Consider the following 16,753-nt stretch of genomic DNA (forward strand, 5'->3'; position numbering starts at 1 on the left):
TATCTAAAAAACAATTTCTTATTGTCTTTTACTTGGGTTGCCATCCTCAGCTCCATGGTAGCTTTGGCCTGTCTAACTGCCTCCCTACAAGCACGAGCAGAAGAGGTATATTCCTCTTTGGTGATCTCTCCCTCAGTTATTATTTCCACAGTACTCTTTTTTCCTGAATAAGTAGGACTTTTTTTTCTCACCATTTATTAAAGTCGGTGTATACATTAATGTACAATGCAGTGTATTGCCTTTTTTGAACTAGAACCAAATGCCTGGTTTCCTTCCCCCTCCCCCAGGAAATCATACAACATCATTAAATTTATAAAATTTCAGCGCTGACAATTGAATTCTTAGGCTGTCTGACAGAATTCTAAAACTATATGGGAATATTAAAAAGAAGAAAACTTTATGCAGCACTTAAATAGCTACGTGGCCAGGGGATCTGGATGCAAAAGTTATAGTTATTTGCAGTCAGTTGTGGGTTTTGTCAGGCGTGCAGATAGATTAAGCAAAATGTTTAAGGCAGTTCCCTCTAGACATATGAGACCCATGGTGGGAGGAGGAAGAGGGGGATGTGCTCTACTGTGGGTCTGTTTTGCTGGCCGTCAAATGACAGCCTGAGGTAATTGCCCTTCCTGGTACCCCTATATTACTGGCTTTTATATTATAATAAGATGTGTGCAAACAAGCTAGATGTTATAAACTGTTAGAAAGCTGCATTCAGCTGAGGGTAAAAGAGCCAACCAGAGGTGCTGCTGAAGGGCCTGCATGATGAATACTAGCAGCCAAAGGTGCCAGCACAGAAGTACAGTTCTCCATGCAGAGGTCACAGATCTGCAGTTGAAGGGCAAGGAACATCTTGCCTTCAGGAGACCTAGGCAAGCTTTTTTTACCTTGGCTCTACCACTACTGCAGACTGTTCTGAGGAAAACTTTACTTCAAATTTCTGACCAATGGCTCTGCTCAATAATGTATATCATGCCTAACTTGTCCCAGGCTGCATTTAATGTTTGCAGACTCTCCTGCTTCCCACTCTGAGGCGAAGCCCTACACAATTCAAGGAGTTGAGGTAGACTGAGGAAAGAGGCAAAAAAGGTCTTTCCTACTCCAGCCTTGATTTGTATGATGGATGACCTTGCCCAGCTCTATCAGCAAGTCATTTTGAACTTAGTCATTTTGAACTATGAAAACTTCTAGGTGGCACCAACCTGATGAGCTTTATTTCCTCTCATGTTTTCATAGGCAGTCGTAAAGTACTGCACATATGGTTTGTTTCAAATGCCCAGAATCAGCTTCTCCCTGTAAAAAGGTGGTGTGATAAGGGAGTGGAAATAGGACGCATTTCATGTGGATACGTGGGCTTTCGTGCTTGGGACGCAGTGCTGACAATCAGTTCCTAGTTATCCATACTGGCAAAGAAAGACAATCTGTGCCCTGTTCTTGCTCTACTCCTCTTCCACTGCTCCTCAACATGGTGCAAAAGGCAGGAATGATACTGTTTGTGCCTCTGACTGAAAAAGCTACATGTCTCAGGCTTGATGAACTTAGTATTGCATCCTCATGCATCTGTCATCAACAGGGATCCAGGTTTTCTGTTTCTAGCAGGAAAACAGAGTAAACCATGGACTTTACCTTTTACTAGAAGCAAATGCAGATTTCTTGTTTTACCAGAGGCCCATGGATTTTGCAATGAGCTCCCTGCAGGCAGGGGGAGTTCCAGCCTGCAGGGAGCTGGGAGGGAGGCAGTGAAACGGGACACATGACCCCAGGCAGCCTGCAGAGCAGCTCCATCAGGTAAGTGGTGGGGGATTGAGGCCCCTGTCAGGAGGGAGCTGGGCAGGGCTTGGGGCCCAGGGGTGCAATTTGAGGCTGCAGGCCCCAGTAGGGAGCAGGACAGGGCCACAGGCAGCTTGTCCAGGAGGCAGAGGGAAAGGGCCGGCTCCCTGCTGCTGTGCACACTCCCAGGCACCTGTGCCCCCCCAGATATGTATGCGGGACAGGTGTAGGCTCGGGCTCCCACCCCACTTTCCTGCCCGAGGGCCTCTGCAGCCCAGTGGGCACAACCCAGCATGGCAGGGACCAGCAAGGCCACGCAGGGATCTCCCTGCCCCTGCAAGCTCCCTGCTGCCTTGGCAGTGTGCCTCCTGTGCCTGTTGCTGCTTTGGGGGGCTCAGCCCCATGCTGCTGCTCCCTGCAGCACGTTGTCGGGGCAGTGCAGAGTGAGCAACTTCTCCACACAGGAGTCTGCCGCCCTGCTTCCCTCCCTCGGGGCCTCCGCAGCCCAGCGGACGCGACCCAGTGTGGCAGGGAGCAGCTGAGCTGCAAGGAGAAGCTGCTCACTGCTGCAAGTTCAGTGCTGTCTTGGCAATGCGCCTTCTGCACATGTGGATGCACCTTTCAAAGCAGTGGCAGGTGTGCATCGCCAGGGCAGCAGACAGCTTGCAGTGGCGAAGAGATCCCCGTATGGCCTCGCTGCTCCCTGCCACACCAGCACATACAGATCTGGGAGGCACAGGTCCTCTCTGCTCCCTGGGAGTGCACGTGGTGGCACGGAGCCACCCCACCTGCGCCCACAGCAGGAGGGAGCAGGGATAGAGGTATGTGGACCCGGGTCCATAGCCCTGGCAGCTGGGGGCCCCTTCTGGAAGGATTGGGGGAGCGGGGGCTAGGGGCACCAACAAAGCTGTGACAGGCACCAGCAGGGCCAAGAGGTGGGAGTTGTGGGGTGACGGAGTCTTTAATTTTAATCATGGATTTGGGGGTTTTATTACAGAATTTGTGATTTATTTTTTTTAGCAGATAACTTGAAATGTTTTTAATCCAGGAAAACCAGGATCCCTGGTCATCAAGGAACTCTGCTGTTGCAAAATCAGTCATACATCTGGGGCCAGGTTTAAAATGAATACTTGCCTAAAGAAGTGATTGCTCTCATGGACCCCACAAAAAAACAGAATTTATTCTAATGTCTGTCATAAAGTCCATGTTAAAAACGGCTTTGATTTCCTCTAGAAGGGCTGTAATGTGAGTGCTCCAAACAAGTCACAGCATATTCAATAAAAGGAAGCTTTGTACAAAAGCGTACGCTAAATGCATCCTTAGGACCGGGATCAGTAACTTATAGCCCCATGAAAAGTTGGACTCTGGCTTGCAGCAGTTCAGAGGAAAATCAGCAGTTACAACCACAGCAACAGAAGAGGTGTCCATCCCCAGGTTTCTAGTGCCTGCTGTATTCAGTTTATTCTCCTGGCCACAGCAAAGGAGGCAGCCCCAGGGTCTAGCACCTGCCTTTTTATAACTACTATATTTACTTGAATCCAACATGAAGTTTTCTTCTTCCCCCTCACCCACTCCCTATTAAAAACATTCAACGTGGAGGGGAGGGAAAGCCCTTTGTCTTGGCTTTGAAAGCAAGGCAGGGCACGCAGGCTGTTGCAGCCCTGGCCCCGACCAGGGTTGGGATTAGGGTTGGAGTCGACACCGCCTCTGCCCCCCACTGCCTCCCTCACCCACCACCACTCTCCTTCATTTCCTGCTTCAGCCCCACTCTGCCTGCCCCATGCTGCTGCTTGCCTCTGCCACTGCTTTCCCTGCTGCATTGCCTGTGCCATTCTGCTACATGGCCATTAGTGGGTAAGTGCAAATTCTGCACATTGCTCATCCAGTCAATCAGCGTCACTTCCTTTATTTCAGAAGACAAGTTCACATCTTACTGCTCCAAAGATAGAGGCACAAGGCTTGTTGTAGTGGATCAGTAGACCTTACATACCAAGAATAGGAAAATGTGTCTACGTTCACCAGAACGTTTCTTTACTTTTGAGCAACAGATATGGCCTACCCTGGAGACCAATGGATATGGAGTCTGACCTGCAAAATTTGGATTTATCATTAGGCAGAATTTACCATGGTCTGTAGCAGGTGAAGTTGTGACTTGAACTTCAGTTTAGGAAAGTTAAGGTGTCTACATGTGTTCTGGGATGGGGGAGCAGTCTTGGGAGTTGCTCTAATTAAAGTGCTCACAGCATCTCATCTCTTCAGTATCCACACTTCAAAATCGCAGCGGGGTGCTTTTACTAAAGCTCATTCAAGGTTAAGTTAAAGTGCCCCTGCTGCCATTTTGAAGTGGAGGAACATTGAATTAATGTGACACAGGCTGCTGGATTAATCGAGTGTGCTCTGACATGTTCAAATAAGAACACGTTGGAGCAGGTGTCAGACACGTGTGTAGGTGCCTTTAGATTTTAATTACCAGTGTCCTGACTGGGGGGGGATCTCCTAACTGGAGGGACCTTTGCTGGCACTCTTCTGCTGCCAGTGACTGACAGGCCTGACTCCGCTGGATCCAGCTGCCAGGAAGCTGTATGGACTGGTGGTTCTTATTACTTGAAGACAAGAAATTTTTAGGTAAGTACAAATCAGTGCTCTTCCTAGAAGCACGTTGTAGCAGTGACAAGCAAGGGCAGTAGATTACCTATTGTTGTCCAGTCCTTTGGTAACAATAGTAGGTGGATGAGGTGAGAGTGAAGATGGAGCAAATTTCAGACACCTAGAGAGCGCATATGCATATGTGCACAGACATGCATATGCACACACTTAACCATGACCTTAGCAATGAAGAAAATAGTACAAACATCCCACAGTCTGAATAAAATCCTCATCTTGTAGCATTCTCCAGATTATGTAGAAAAACTGGAAAATCGATCTGTGTCTAGTGGAACAGATAATCAGCTAGAAAGTACATTCTAGAGTACATCCTTTAGTACATGCTGTTTCTGGAGTACATCCTTTAGTATTATACCAAAGGATCCTCTCGGGGCACGATAACAACCTGCAGATAGTTCACTATAATTCTGAACTTTCAGTGTGCATCCATTTCTTAAAGTCTTTAGTAAGTCAATGGAAAAACTTCACCTGCATTTTTAAAATAGAATTCTGAAAATTTACACACACACATTTGCTAAATATTTATGGCTATCTTCTTATATGATATGATATATAGAAAGCTGTTATGATGTAGATCAGTGATTCCCAATTTTTCCTCAATGTTACCCCCATTTATGACCCCATTTCCTCCTCATGGCCCCTCACTCCAAACCCGCAGCCTCCCACTGCCCCCTGGTCTTGCTGGGGCCCCTCACTCCTAACCCAAAACCTGCTGGCCCTGCCAGTGCACCTCATTCCCAGCCTGTAGCCCCTGGCTGCAGCTAGTGCCTCTTCCAACTTCCAACCTGCAGCCCCCCAAGGCCCGCAGTCCCCTTCCCCATCCCAGCAGCACCTAAGCCCCGGCTGCAGCTAGAGCACAGAGTGGAGTCCAGCTCCCACCCCCTCCCCCTGTCCCTTCTCCATGGGTGGCACAGCTGGAGCAGAGCCCATGGGAAGCGGGGGGAGGATGCAGGATGCCTGCTGTGGGCTTGGGCCTCCCTGCCCTGCTGCTTTCCCTTGAGGGCTACATGGCTCAGCAGGCAGGACCTGGCAATGGAGAGAGCACCGTGCAGCCAAAGTCGCCAAGTTCAGGTGCCCCCTGCCTGCCCGGCAGCAGAAGGGGCACAACTCTGCACTGCTGCCGCACCTCACCTTGGCAGCCATGACTGTGTGGCACTCCCTCCTGCGCTGGGTCTCACCCACTGAGCAATGGAGGTGGCTCCTGCATGGAGCTCGTCCTGCCCCATAACAGCCCTGTGTCCTGCTGTGAGCATAGAAATCTCACGACCCCAACCGCTGATGCTGCAACCCCATTTAGCATCAGTTTGGGAACCACTGATATAGATAGTACTGATGCTATCTAATGCACATGCATGAAATAATAGATACAACTTTCCATCTAATGATAGACTCCTAACATATTTTAAATCATATATTGAGAGAACAATACAACTAAGTTGAAGTTAATCTGCCCTATTTGCCCTATGATGGAATTAAGTATGTATAAGTGTGCATTCTGCTCCTGAACAACAAATTAACATTATTTGCTTATCAGTACTTCTCTTCACTTGAGGCAAAATTGATCCCTGTGCAGATGACCAGCTTGAGGCTCAAGTGAAATCCATAAATCTTACTAGACATGTATAGACATGCTTCAGGAGGTGGAGAGGGGACACTTTAATTAGCAGAGCTCTGAGAGCCATGCTAATTAAAGTGCCTGAAGCATCATGTATATCAATCAGTGTCCCCACACTGAAAAAATGGCAACCGGCACTAACTAAATCTTATCAAACAAGCTTTAGTTAAAAGTGTTCCCACCACCATTTTTCAGCATGGGGCCAGATCTAGATAGTGGGACTTCTTCCCAGGCTGGATCCAGCACAAGGCAGAGGCAGCAGGGATGCCATGGCAATGGTAGGGGTGGGCCAAGCAGTTGCAGGGCATCGCAGCCTGCCTTTGCCTTCCTGCCACTGATGGCCACATCTACCCAAGGGCCTTGCATTCTGCAGCAGACGATGCCTCCTGCTAGCCTGCCCCCTGCTTCTGGTGACTTGCCAGTAGCCCAGCAGCAGACTGGATAAAACAGGTCTGTGGGCCAGGTCCAGCCTGTGAGCTGTCTCTTTTAGACCCCTGCCACATGGTATAAATAAACATATTTCTCTTCCAAATAAGAGAAAAAACCTGAAACAAACACAACCTTTGGTACTCAAGTTAAGTACTTTATTTATGATTCTAGTGCTTTCCACTAGAACAATGAGCAAAATATATAATTCAGTAGGTATAACAGCATTTCATGCAGAGAAGCCGGATAATTCAATAAACTATTCTTGCAAATATATCTCTCTAATATGAAAGATCATATTTTAGAGCCCAGTCCAACACTTTTTTTTTTGACAAGTAGTCCCAGTGGACTCAATGCACTATTGAACAGGCTTGTAAATTAATTCAAATTTGCATCTTTGCTAAATTTACAATACGCTACTGTGATTACAATGTAATATCATTTTGAACAAGATTTACTATAGGAGCATATTATTTGGTTTATGAATTGTTTGCCTAACAACATCTGAGGTCTGTTTCATTTGCATGCAAAATAATATATATGCCCCCCCACCAGGAAGTTTAAACTAGAGTACCTTAACAATAACATAGCAGCTTTTGTTTTAGTCTATTGAGACAAAATGTTTCGATGCCCTTTTCTTCTGTAAGAAGATGTTTGACCTTTCAGTTTGAAAGAAATTATTAAAGAAAGCCATTCCATTTCTCCTCATTCTTAACTGCGTATAAATTATTTTCCCAAACTTTTTTCTTCCGAAACAGACACTTTATCCTGATATCTGATGTCTACAGTGAAATTTGTATACTTCAGACAATATGTAATCAAAATTATCCAGTAAACTTAATATACAAATTGATATCCCAATACTGTAGCGAAGTAGAGCATAGTCTATAAACTATACAATATAAAAACACAATTTTGAGAATAAAAATTTCTTTAAGACATACAGGGCTTAGCTCTACAATCTTAACTCTCCTTGAGCACTGATTGTGCTGAAGTTTTACTGCTGATTTCACTGGAATAATCTAATGTGAAAATAATTGTAGTGCATAATGTGAAATGCCAGTTTAGACGGTAGACTGATAATGTATTCTGGTTGTATAGTTAGTCAAGCATTGCTTCTGTCTTCACAAGTACAGGCCTCCCCATTAAAACTTCAGCCTCTCTCAATAGTGGCCACATCATTATCTGCTGTAGCATTTGGCTATATTTAGAATAGGAAATAAATGTGGTTGCTGTAACAGTAAATGCTAATGACCGGTTCAATCAAACTCCATTTGCAGGCACTTATTTAAACAGCTGGGGTTTTTTACTTTCTTAATTGTAAAATCTGGAAACAGGACTGAACGGTCAGTTTTATAGATCACAAGACTGATCAAAGTTCTGTCCTCAGTACACTTCTGATCCAGCATGAGAATGAAATGCATTTCACCTACAAGATCTTGTATGTGAAAGCAAATCAGATTTGGAATTGATCTAGAGCTGCCTCTGTCAATTCTGTTCTTTCAGTTATTCTGGTAAATTTAACACATGTATCACAGTTTTTAAGCTAGTAACTTTGTAATCCTGAACAACCTGTTGGTACAAAGCGAACAGCAGGAGCTTGCTGTAACAGGAAGTAATTTTGTGTGAATGTAAAGCAGCATTATTTTATATCTTTTCTGCATCTTTTCAACTGCATAGTACATTTGCTCTGATACTGAGAAAAAACTGACACATTTCCAGTTGTACCATGATGGTGAATTTTCTCGTTATGCCTGTAAAGTAATAATGACATCATCATCTCTGCCTTGCCATAGCATTTCTCCCTCAAAGTCCACCAGCCCATGTTTTCTAGCTCTCATGAGAATGCCAACAACCTTATCTGAAATACGGACGTATCTCTCAAAGAGTTCCCCAAAGGTGACCTGAATCTTGCCATCACGCTTTGGCTCAGCCATTGATGCAATAATAAAGCACAGGTCTCTCATCTCCCGGTGAATATGGGCTTCTGCTCTCCTAGCCCTTTCAGCTGTTTTAGTTCCTTCTTTTGGGTAACCATAGCCCTCATCTCCTTTGTGAAGACGTGTGGACATGGCCAGTTGATAGTCGAATTCCTCACTGAATGGATTCAGCTTTTGCATTATTACATGCTGGTCCGCCCAATCTTGCCATCTGCACTTCAGATTGTTAACAGGTCTGTATTTCCTGTGGGCTTTGTTACTAAGTTCTTCTGTGAACCTGCTTGCACTTAAAGAAACAAAGAAGGTGTTTGGATTCAGCATTTCATCACTCTTAAAGAAGCATTTGTTCTATTTACCTTTTTTCTTTTTATTAGATGCAGCCTTTATCCAACCAAAAGTACTAACACTAGGTGGCATATTTTCACTAATTCTAACATTAGCTCTTCAGATATGGACTGAATAAACCTGTCTCAGTGTGGTACTTAAAAGCAATGCCAGCTCGCTGTTCTATAAAATACCACCTTTACTCTGTATTGGTACTTTTGGAATCAAATTTTCCACCCAACATTAGCCAAGTGCCTGTAACTCATTTTCTTCAAATCTACATCCTCCCTTAAAAAAGCAAGTTCTTTGATTCTTCTTTTATATCAGAGCCCTAGAAATTGAAGCAATATAAACTGAAGATTCAAATAATGGAAAATACAAACATTTCCCCCACAACTATTCAGGACTGAAACCCTGGAGGTCAGCATCTGAAACTCTGTTCTTTTTCCATCTATTTTGCTTTGATTAAAACAACAATGCACAGAAATATCAGATTAAAGTGATGAGCAAAAATGAGGAAAATAGCTTCCTTTCACTGGAGTAGACATGAGATTTAAGACTTTGCTTCCATTATCAAGTTTAACTGACTCTTTTTTAGCAGGAAGGGGAATCTCACCGAGTATTGTTCTGACACCCACCCATTCGACTCAGCTTTGTGCATGCTTATAATGTCCACACCCACAATGTCATTCATAGATAATGGGCGCTATCCTGAGATGCAGTAATATTGCACAAAGGACCAATCAGGATTTGCAAGCAAAAATAGCTTGAATTCCCTGGTGCTGTTACTACCCTAAGGGATGTTCTAAGACGGGGGTGGCTAACCTGTGGCATGAGTGCCAGAAGTGGCACGGGCAGCCTGTGTGCGTGGCGGGGCAGCAGATCATGAAGGCGGCAGGCAGCACAGTGACTGAAAGGGCAGCAGAAGGAGCAGCAGATCAGGCAGGAGAAGGGGAAGGAGAGCAGTGTGGCATTCAGGGAGGGTGCAGGGTTAACTTGTGGCACACCTGAATACTCTATATATTCAGCTGCAAGCCACAAGGCACCAAAATACAAGCAATACAGCCATACTCCCTTCTCTTTGATCAAGTGCCTGTCCCCTGCTAAGCCAATAGATGGGTGAAAAGTTCTTGGTTCTTTGTCAGTGGAGGGCACCAAAGCTGTGATTCATTCCCATCCCCCGAATGACAGTGGAATTAGGTACCAGTGATATGGTGCAAAGTGCAGAAGAATTACACGCATAGCATTTTAAAGCACTGTTTTGCTTTCTTTGCTTAGTGATCACTGAATCATTGAAAATGAGAGAAGGGTATGAGGTAGTATATGTACCTCATATACTAGGTACATGAGGTACATATGCTATGCTGCATGTATGCATAGCAGAAAGGCAGTAGCAGGAGAGCATAACAATATGCATAACTGCAGTTCTCTCAGCAAACAGACCATATATTCCCCTATAGAAGCTAGTGACACATAGGGAGAGAGAACACAGTGAGCTTTTCACCTTGAGTTGTTTTTCATCGTCTTCCCTGGAGGGAGCTCATGAGGCCGTGTGTGCTGACAGACATGTAGCTCCCTGCTCTAACTCATGATGTTTCACAGAAAGCACCATGAGTTAGAGCACCCCTACCCCCTTGCCCTACAGATGTTCAGTGTTTGATTGGGGGGTGGAGGGGAGCGGGGATGTCAAGCTCCACTTGGGAGCTGATCTAGCCAAGGAGCTGTCTGCCTGCAGCCTCTCTCCCTTATCCCCTCCCTCCCCTCCCAGCTCTGGTGCTGTCTGCAAGGAGGGAGGGGGACTGTGCTGCAAGCTGGGGCTGGAGTTTGCCAGTTGGGGAGAGGTCTGGGAGGGGCTCCAATCCACGCACCCTACTTCCAGCTCAGGCCAGGCAAACCCCAGCATGCAGTGCACTTCCCCTCGCTCATCCCCCCTCCCTTCCTGAAGAGAGCACATGGGGCAGGGCTGGGCTGCCCCAATTGTGCACAAGGACTGACAGAAGTTAATGAAGGCACTCTGCTTTGGAGTGCCTTCATATGATCCCCTCATTACATGAGGACTTATTTGTCGCACAATCGTCCACTTTCAAAGCTCTCTGCAGCTGTGCACTTCTGTCACAGCACAGCTGTAGAGTGCTTTCGGGGAGCCGATTGCATGACAGCTGCCACTTCTGTCAGAGCCTCATGTTTTATTGCTACAGAATATGAAGGGAATTTGGTCCCTGGGACCTGTAGCTCTCCAGAGATCTTCAAAGGTTCTCTACCTTTAATCAGCTTCATTTCTACATCCCATTGAGCATCCTGACTGCCTACTTTCCCAAGATCTCAAAAAGGGAAGGTACTTGGTGGAGGAAAAAAAAATCAGGACAAATTAATGCTGACTGTGCCAACAGTAATTTACTCTGACAGCCTCCAGGGAGTCTGAAGGGCAGAAAACACCAAGGATAGTGGCTGTCCCTTCATCGTTATAAAGATTGTGTCCTCTCCCTTTTGTCACCTACCATGATCCTGTAGTAGGAATCTGAGCATTCAGGGGAAGTGAAGAAGGTTATATAGCTTAACTCTGGAGTCTGGTATCAGTCTTTTATTTACTTGGTGTCTTATGCATTTTCTCTTCCCTCCTCTGTTCCCACTTAGTTCCTTGATCCTTTTTCAAACTGAATGCTCTGATCACCTTTCCATTCTAGCCTCCTCCCGGGCTGCCTAGATTAGCATCACTGTATTTCACGTTTGCCTTTTAACTTCTGTTCCTGCTGCGATATTTTAATTCTCACCATACGTATTCCACAATACATCCTCCAGTGTAACGCTACCTGCTTTGCACACTTCTTTTTATTTCTATTGTCTGCTTTTTTGAGGAGCTTCATAGTAAATACATTGACTTCTAGATGTACCTTTTTTTTTAAACAAACACTTTCTCTCTTATTTTTGTTCAGGGCAGAGAACCTGTCTTCCTGTGTGCATTTCACATCTACCACAGTGGATTCCTGGTTCAAACTAGAGCCTCTTAACACATTATAAGTAATAATAATGTGGTCTATTAGCCAGAATGTGAGCTCTAGGCAACCTTAAGAGGCTTGTTTTCTTTTGCATAGTCTACACATGATCATTTCCCTGGTTTCTCTGAGTGCTTAACACAGAATTTTGAATCTTTTTTTTTTATTTGTTGCAGTTTTGTATATTGCTGTAGCTGTCTTGCTTGCAGGGGCAGACTAAGTATTATTATGCCAGACTGTAGAATTAGCGTTCAGTCTACTGGGGGATCAGCCTGATTCCAACTAAAGTTACTGCTGGCATGGATGAGGGTGCTGATGTGAGAAAAACTTACTGGCACTGAGTGTTCCTCCTAGCACTCAGGGGAAAATAGGAGACTGTCTCTTTTTTTACCAAATAAAGAAAGAAAGATTTGTCTGTTATTAAAAATAAGCATTTTAAAAATCCAATTCTAATAATCTGCCTCATTCGTCTAGGCAGATCTCAGTAAAGCAGAGAGATATAAGTAATATAAGAGGTGCTACTGGAGTCATGTTCACCTCAGTCAATATGATTAATTTTCCCTTCTGCTAGCTAACTGCATTAATGTTAGATGTATGAGAAAATATTTGAAATGTTCAGCTGACTACAGCAGAAAGATAGGTACTTTTTGCTACAGTTATATTTTATTTTTACTAATACATTTATTTTAATTTGTTTGGGTTTCAACTAGAGCTGGCCACATTATTCTTTGCAAATAATATCCCTTGCAAATCTACCCTTTATTCACTAAGTTTGTGAATTCTCCACATGCACATCCTGATTTTGAGAATGGACAATTCGCATCTACTTTCCAAATACAATGCATGATCAGTTTTCAGCCTCTAAGTTACCTGAGACATGTTTCATATTGACTGTTAGCCATTTACTATTTATGGGATTGGTCACCTGTGTAATAGGGTATTGTTCTGCTCCTTGGTTTGAATAATTTAAATAGAAGAATGAAAAATAGTTTATAAAGCCCTTCTATTATGAATTTTCAGCTATTTCTTTGTGCAAAAAGATGTGAAACACATGGGCCTTTTAATGAGTAGTGGTTGGTTGTGTTAAATACCTCTGGATAACTAAACACATGGCCCTAGCTATAGCAATGATGCAGAATCTATTTGCAGACATATCCATGAATCTGTTTTGGCATTACTCCATCAGCTCTAGTTTCAATTTTTGAAATTGTGATGAGAATGCCATATGAACCCACAGGCCTGAATCTCTCCTGCCTCAAAATCTTGCTGCTCCTTTACATTTATGCTAAGAGAATTTAAAGTGGGTGGAAGAACACTGCGGGTCTCATTTAACAGTGCTTTACACTCAACTTGCGCTTCCTTGGCTTTGGTAGAGATGACAACTTGTGATAGGTTGTGGAAAATGAGACCCTGCTAGGTGATGATGACTTCTAACAGCAAAGGGCACCACTACAGAAATGTTTCCTCCCTCGGGGAAACCTAAAGCAGAAGGCAAACTCCATGAAGGATCCACTAACGGATCATCATTAAAATGGTGGAGGAATGAGCATTACAAAAAGTCTAATTCAGAGACTCTAAAGTGTCTTGTATTGGGATTCTCTGGGTTTGAGGACACAAGTTACCATGAGACACAGTAGGGCATGCAGATCAGTTATTCCACGGTAACTGTCCATGTGACATCTTCTGCCCTGTTGTAAATGCATGGTAGATTCTCCCTCGGTGAAACTGAGGTTAGCTACCTTGCATTTATAGCAGACATGCAGGCACTTACTACAAGTTCACTCCCTGGCTTTCCTTGCACTAACTTTTTTGTCCAGCACTTAAAGATTAACATGGTAAGTAACTTGGGACTGAAAGAGACCTCTGGGTCACTGAGTCCAATCCCTGCTATTGTAGGCAACTCCATCATAAACATATTTCACAAATTTATCCATCTTAAAACTTGTTATGATTGTTTCCTTCTGCTACTTCTGCTGGAAGGGACTTACATTTCCAAAAGCATGTGACTTATTTTTCAGTTTAAGGCCCACCAAAAATGAATTAGACTTAAGCTCTTACGTAAGTTAGATGCATTTGAGACTCTAACCCTTAAATACCTAAATGCTACCAACTTCTGTGGTCCACGGCCATGTAATAGGGCATAGACATTTTAACCTTTATTCAAAGTTCCCTAGGCATTTGGAGCAGTCCAGAAATTATCCTTTGGGTTTTTTTATTTATTTATTTTCTGTCGCTCTATTTCTACATAATTTCTATTATTATATCTATTATTTAGCAGAGCCCATGCAGCTCTACAAGTTTTGTGATTCAAAGTTTACAACTTACTCATGCTTGCATGCTTTCATGTGGTATTCTTTAGCAAAACCAGGTGCTCATTGCAATGCATGGTTTGTACCAAGTATTTTTTTTCATTATACTTTCTTTTTTGCAGTGCTTTTTGCTTTGTTCATCTTTTTTTTTCTGATAGGAAAATGACTATATATAGGAAGGGCAGGTTGCAGTCTAAGTCTCTGTAGTCTACTTTTACAGGTCTCAATGGGAGACCTCCTATGGAGTTTTTTGACTTCAGCACATTTGAGACATTCAGTCAGAACCTATTGCTTCTATCGGAGCTGCTTTGTAGGTAAATCCTGCTGATACTGAAGTGACTGTGAGTTTTGCTACTGATCAAGTCTGGATTCAAACGTCTCAATTATTTGGTAACTCGAGTCCAAAATTAACAAGCAGTTGTTGTGTGTAGTCTGCAAACTGGAATCCTGACACATGAATATTTCTTAAAGTTCAGTTTGGTGCTAAGATTTGGACTTGCTTTTTAATTCATATATTTAAAAAGAGTGTTTAATATGCTGCAGTTCTTAAACTAAATAACAGATTCTGTTCCTGGTGTTTTCCTCCCAGCAGATTACAAGAGATCTTCCTACATGTCAGGTTGTTTCTGAGGATGAAATGTTATTTTGTAACATTTGATGATAGTAGTTTTCTGACTTGCTGGGGATTTCACAATTGACAATTCATACTTGGTATTGAATTCAGTAGATGAATACCAAACACATTGTATCAGTCTTGACTAAATATCCCAGTAAGGCCAGTTCCCAGTCTCTGAGTTATAATAGATGTTTACAGAAAAAAATCCTATTTTCATAAATGCTCAAAATATGCTTGGCTTGTCCAGAGTGGCTTAAGATTTTACCAGTACTGAGCATGCAGACCCTAATTTAGCAAAACACCAAAACAAGTGCCTGACTTCAAGAATGGGTTGTAGTCCACTGCTATTCAATGAAGCAGTTAAGGGCAAATAGTTACGTGCCTACGTTCCGTGAAATCAGTGGGACAAAGGTCCATAGGTACCCTACAGTAATCTGGCCCTTAAGCGTATGCTTAAATACTCTGCTGAATGGTGGTCAAGAAAAGGCCAGATGTAAGAAGTGAAAGTTTAAAAGTGAATTTGATTTGAATTTTGTGGGTTTTATTTGAGGACGTATTTACAAACACTCATTCTGCATGCAGCATGTGCCCAAATCTAGTGTCTAGCACATGAAATTTCTTGAAGTAACTGGTGGCTCTGGGCATATAATTAGCCAAAGGGGCAGGTACTGACTCATGAAACTCTAAATCCTTGGCAGCGTCTGACACTGAAACCTCAAATTGCTGTTCCCTTTTGAAAACTACAAGCCTTATTTTTGCTTTAGGCAACAAACTCATACCAAAGCTAAGTACAGTTCGCATTTCCTACATGGAACTTGCTGCCTCTTTTAGAAATACTTGTCCTTTCAATTCATGCAACAATTCATGCAATTTGTGCTAGCCAGTTCAGGTGGGAGACAGAGAAAAAAGGAAGGGAGGGTTGTGTTTTTCCTTTTTCTCCTTTCCTTAGAATTTGATAGTTTCCCTTTGGCCTTTTCTTAGTCACAGACATTTTCTTCTTGCCTCCCCTCTTCCTCAGGGAAACTCAGACCTGTCTCTGTTACCACTGACCACCAAGGTAGCACCCAAGGAAGCGTGTGTTTACTTACAGTGATGCCATGGGTCTTTTAATTCTCACAGTGGTCACCTTTTCCTGGTCACTGTCTTCTTGCTCAAGTTGATCCTCTGCTTCCCCCCAATAGCCACTGTCTTCTATATCTATGCTGTCGTTTCGGCACTTCTGCAGCTCTGACTCTTGAACTTTGTCATCTTGTTCCATCAGTCTCCAGCCCTTGGTCAGTTCTGACACCAGATTTGAGCACTTTCTCCTTCTTGTAGGAGACATTTTGCCAGCGAGGGTTTTGTCGATAGCACTCAGTTCCTCCTTGTGCCAGCCTGTTTCAGAGCTCTCATTATCTTTCTCATATCTATTACTGAGGAGGCTAATGTCATTCCCTTTTTCATAGAGTTTACTTACAACTGTTTTGGTCACTTCTTTGCTTTTAATGTTGAGCTTCCTCAGAGCCTCATCAGATTCACTTGAATCTTTTTCAGCATCCCCTTTTGTCACTGACTCCTTTGTTGGGGATTCTTCCTCAGCCTTCCCTTGGCCTTTCTTAGCAGAAACTGGCCAATTTGGGGACAATCTTTTTTTTGGTGGGTCAGTTGTTTTTTCTTCTGCATTGGGCACCCACCCTGAGGGCTCCTGAGCTTGCTTTGTGTTGTGATCATTTGCCCACTGCTGCCACCCTCGTGCTAAGCTGATGACAAGGCTGGCAGTTCGGAGCTTTTTGATGGCCCTTTTAGTGGTTGTAGCTCTTGGTTTTTCTTCTGGAGGCATGCTGTCTTTTGATGCTGGTGGTGCTGCTTCTCTGCCTTGTATGTTAACCACCTAGTGAATGAGCTTCCTAAAGTGAATAGCTTCCAGAAAACAGATCTACAGGGATTTAAATAGACGCAGGAGGGAGTTGATGATATTGGAAACTATGTGAAGCATTTCTCATGAAGATATAGTACCCTTGCTATGACAGCATTCTTTTTTTAAAACCTCAGGGCTTGCATTTCATCACAGTGTATTGACACTGGAAAAGGTAAACAAGGGTGACACAGTCTGCATACAC

At 43.6% G+C, this 16,753-nt stretch overlaps 1 protein-coding gene across 1 annotated transcript; it reads right to left on the reverse strand.

Moving 5' to 3' along the window:
• Positions 1–7,599: 7,599 nt before the first annotated feature.
• On the reverse strand, positions 7,600–16,542 carry ABRA (actin binding Rho activating protein). Its single transcript, XM_019551838.1, has 2 exons — positions 15,743–16,542; positions 7,600–8,698 (listed from the first exon to the last, which is right to left on the reverse strand). Exons 1-2 carry the CDS (start codon positions 16,471–16,473, stop codon positions 8,221–8,223), a joined length of 1,209 nt encoding a protein of 402 aa, XP_019407383.1. The 5' UTR covers positions 16,474–16,542; the 3' UTR covers positions 7,600–8,220.
• Positions 16,543–16,753: the final 211 nt, after the last annotated feature.

Source organism: Crocodylus porosus, unplaced genomic scaffold, assembly GCF_001723895.1.
Source record: "Crocodylus porosus isolate Cpor-Errol unplaced genomic scaffold, CroPor_comp1, whole genome shotgun sequence".
Classification (NCBI taxonomy): Eukaryota; Metazoa; Chordata; order Crocodylia; family Crocodylidae; genus Crocodylus; species Crocodylus porosus.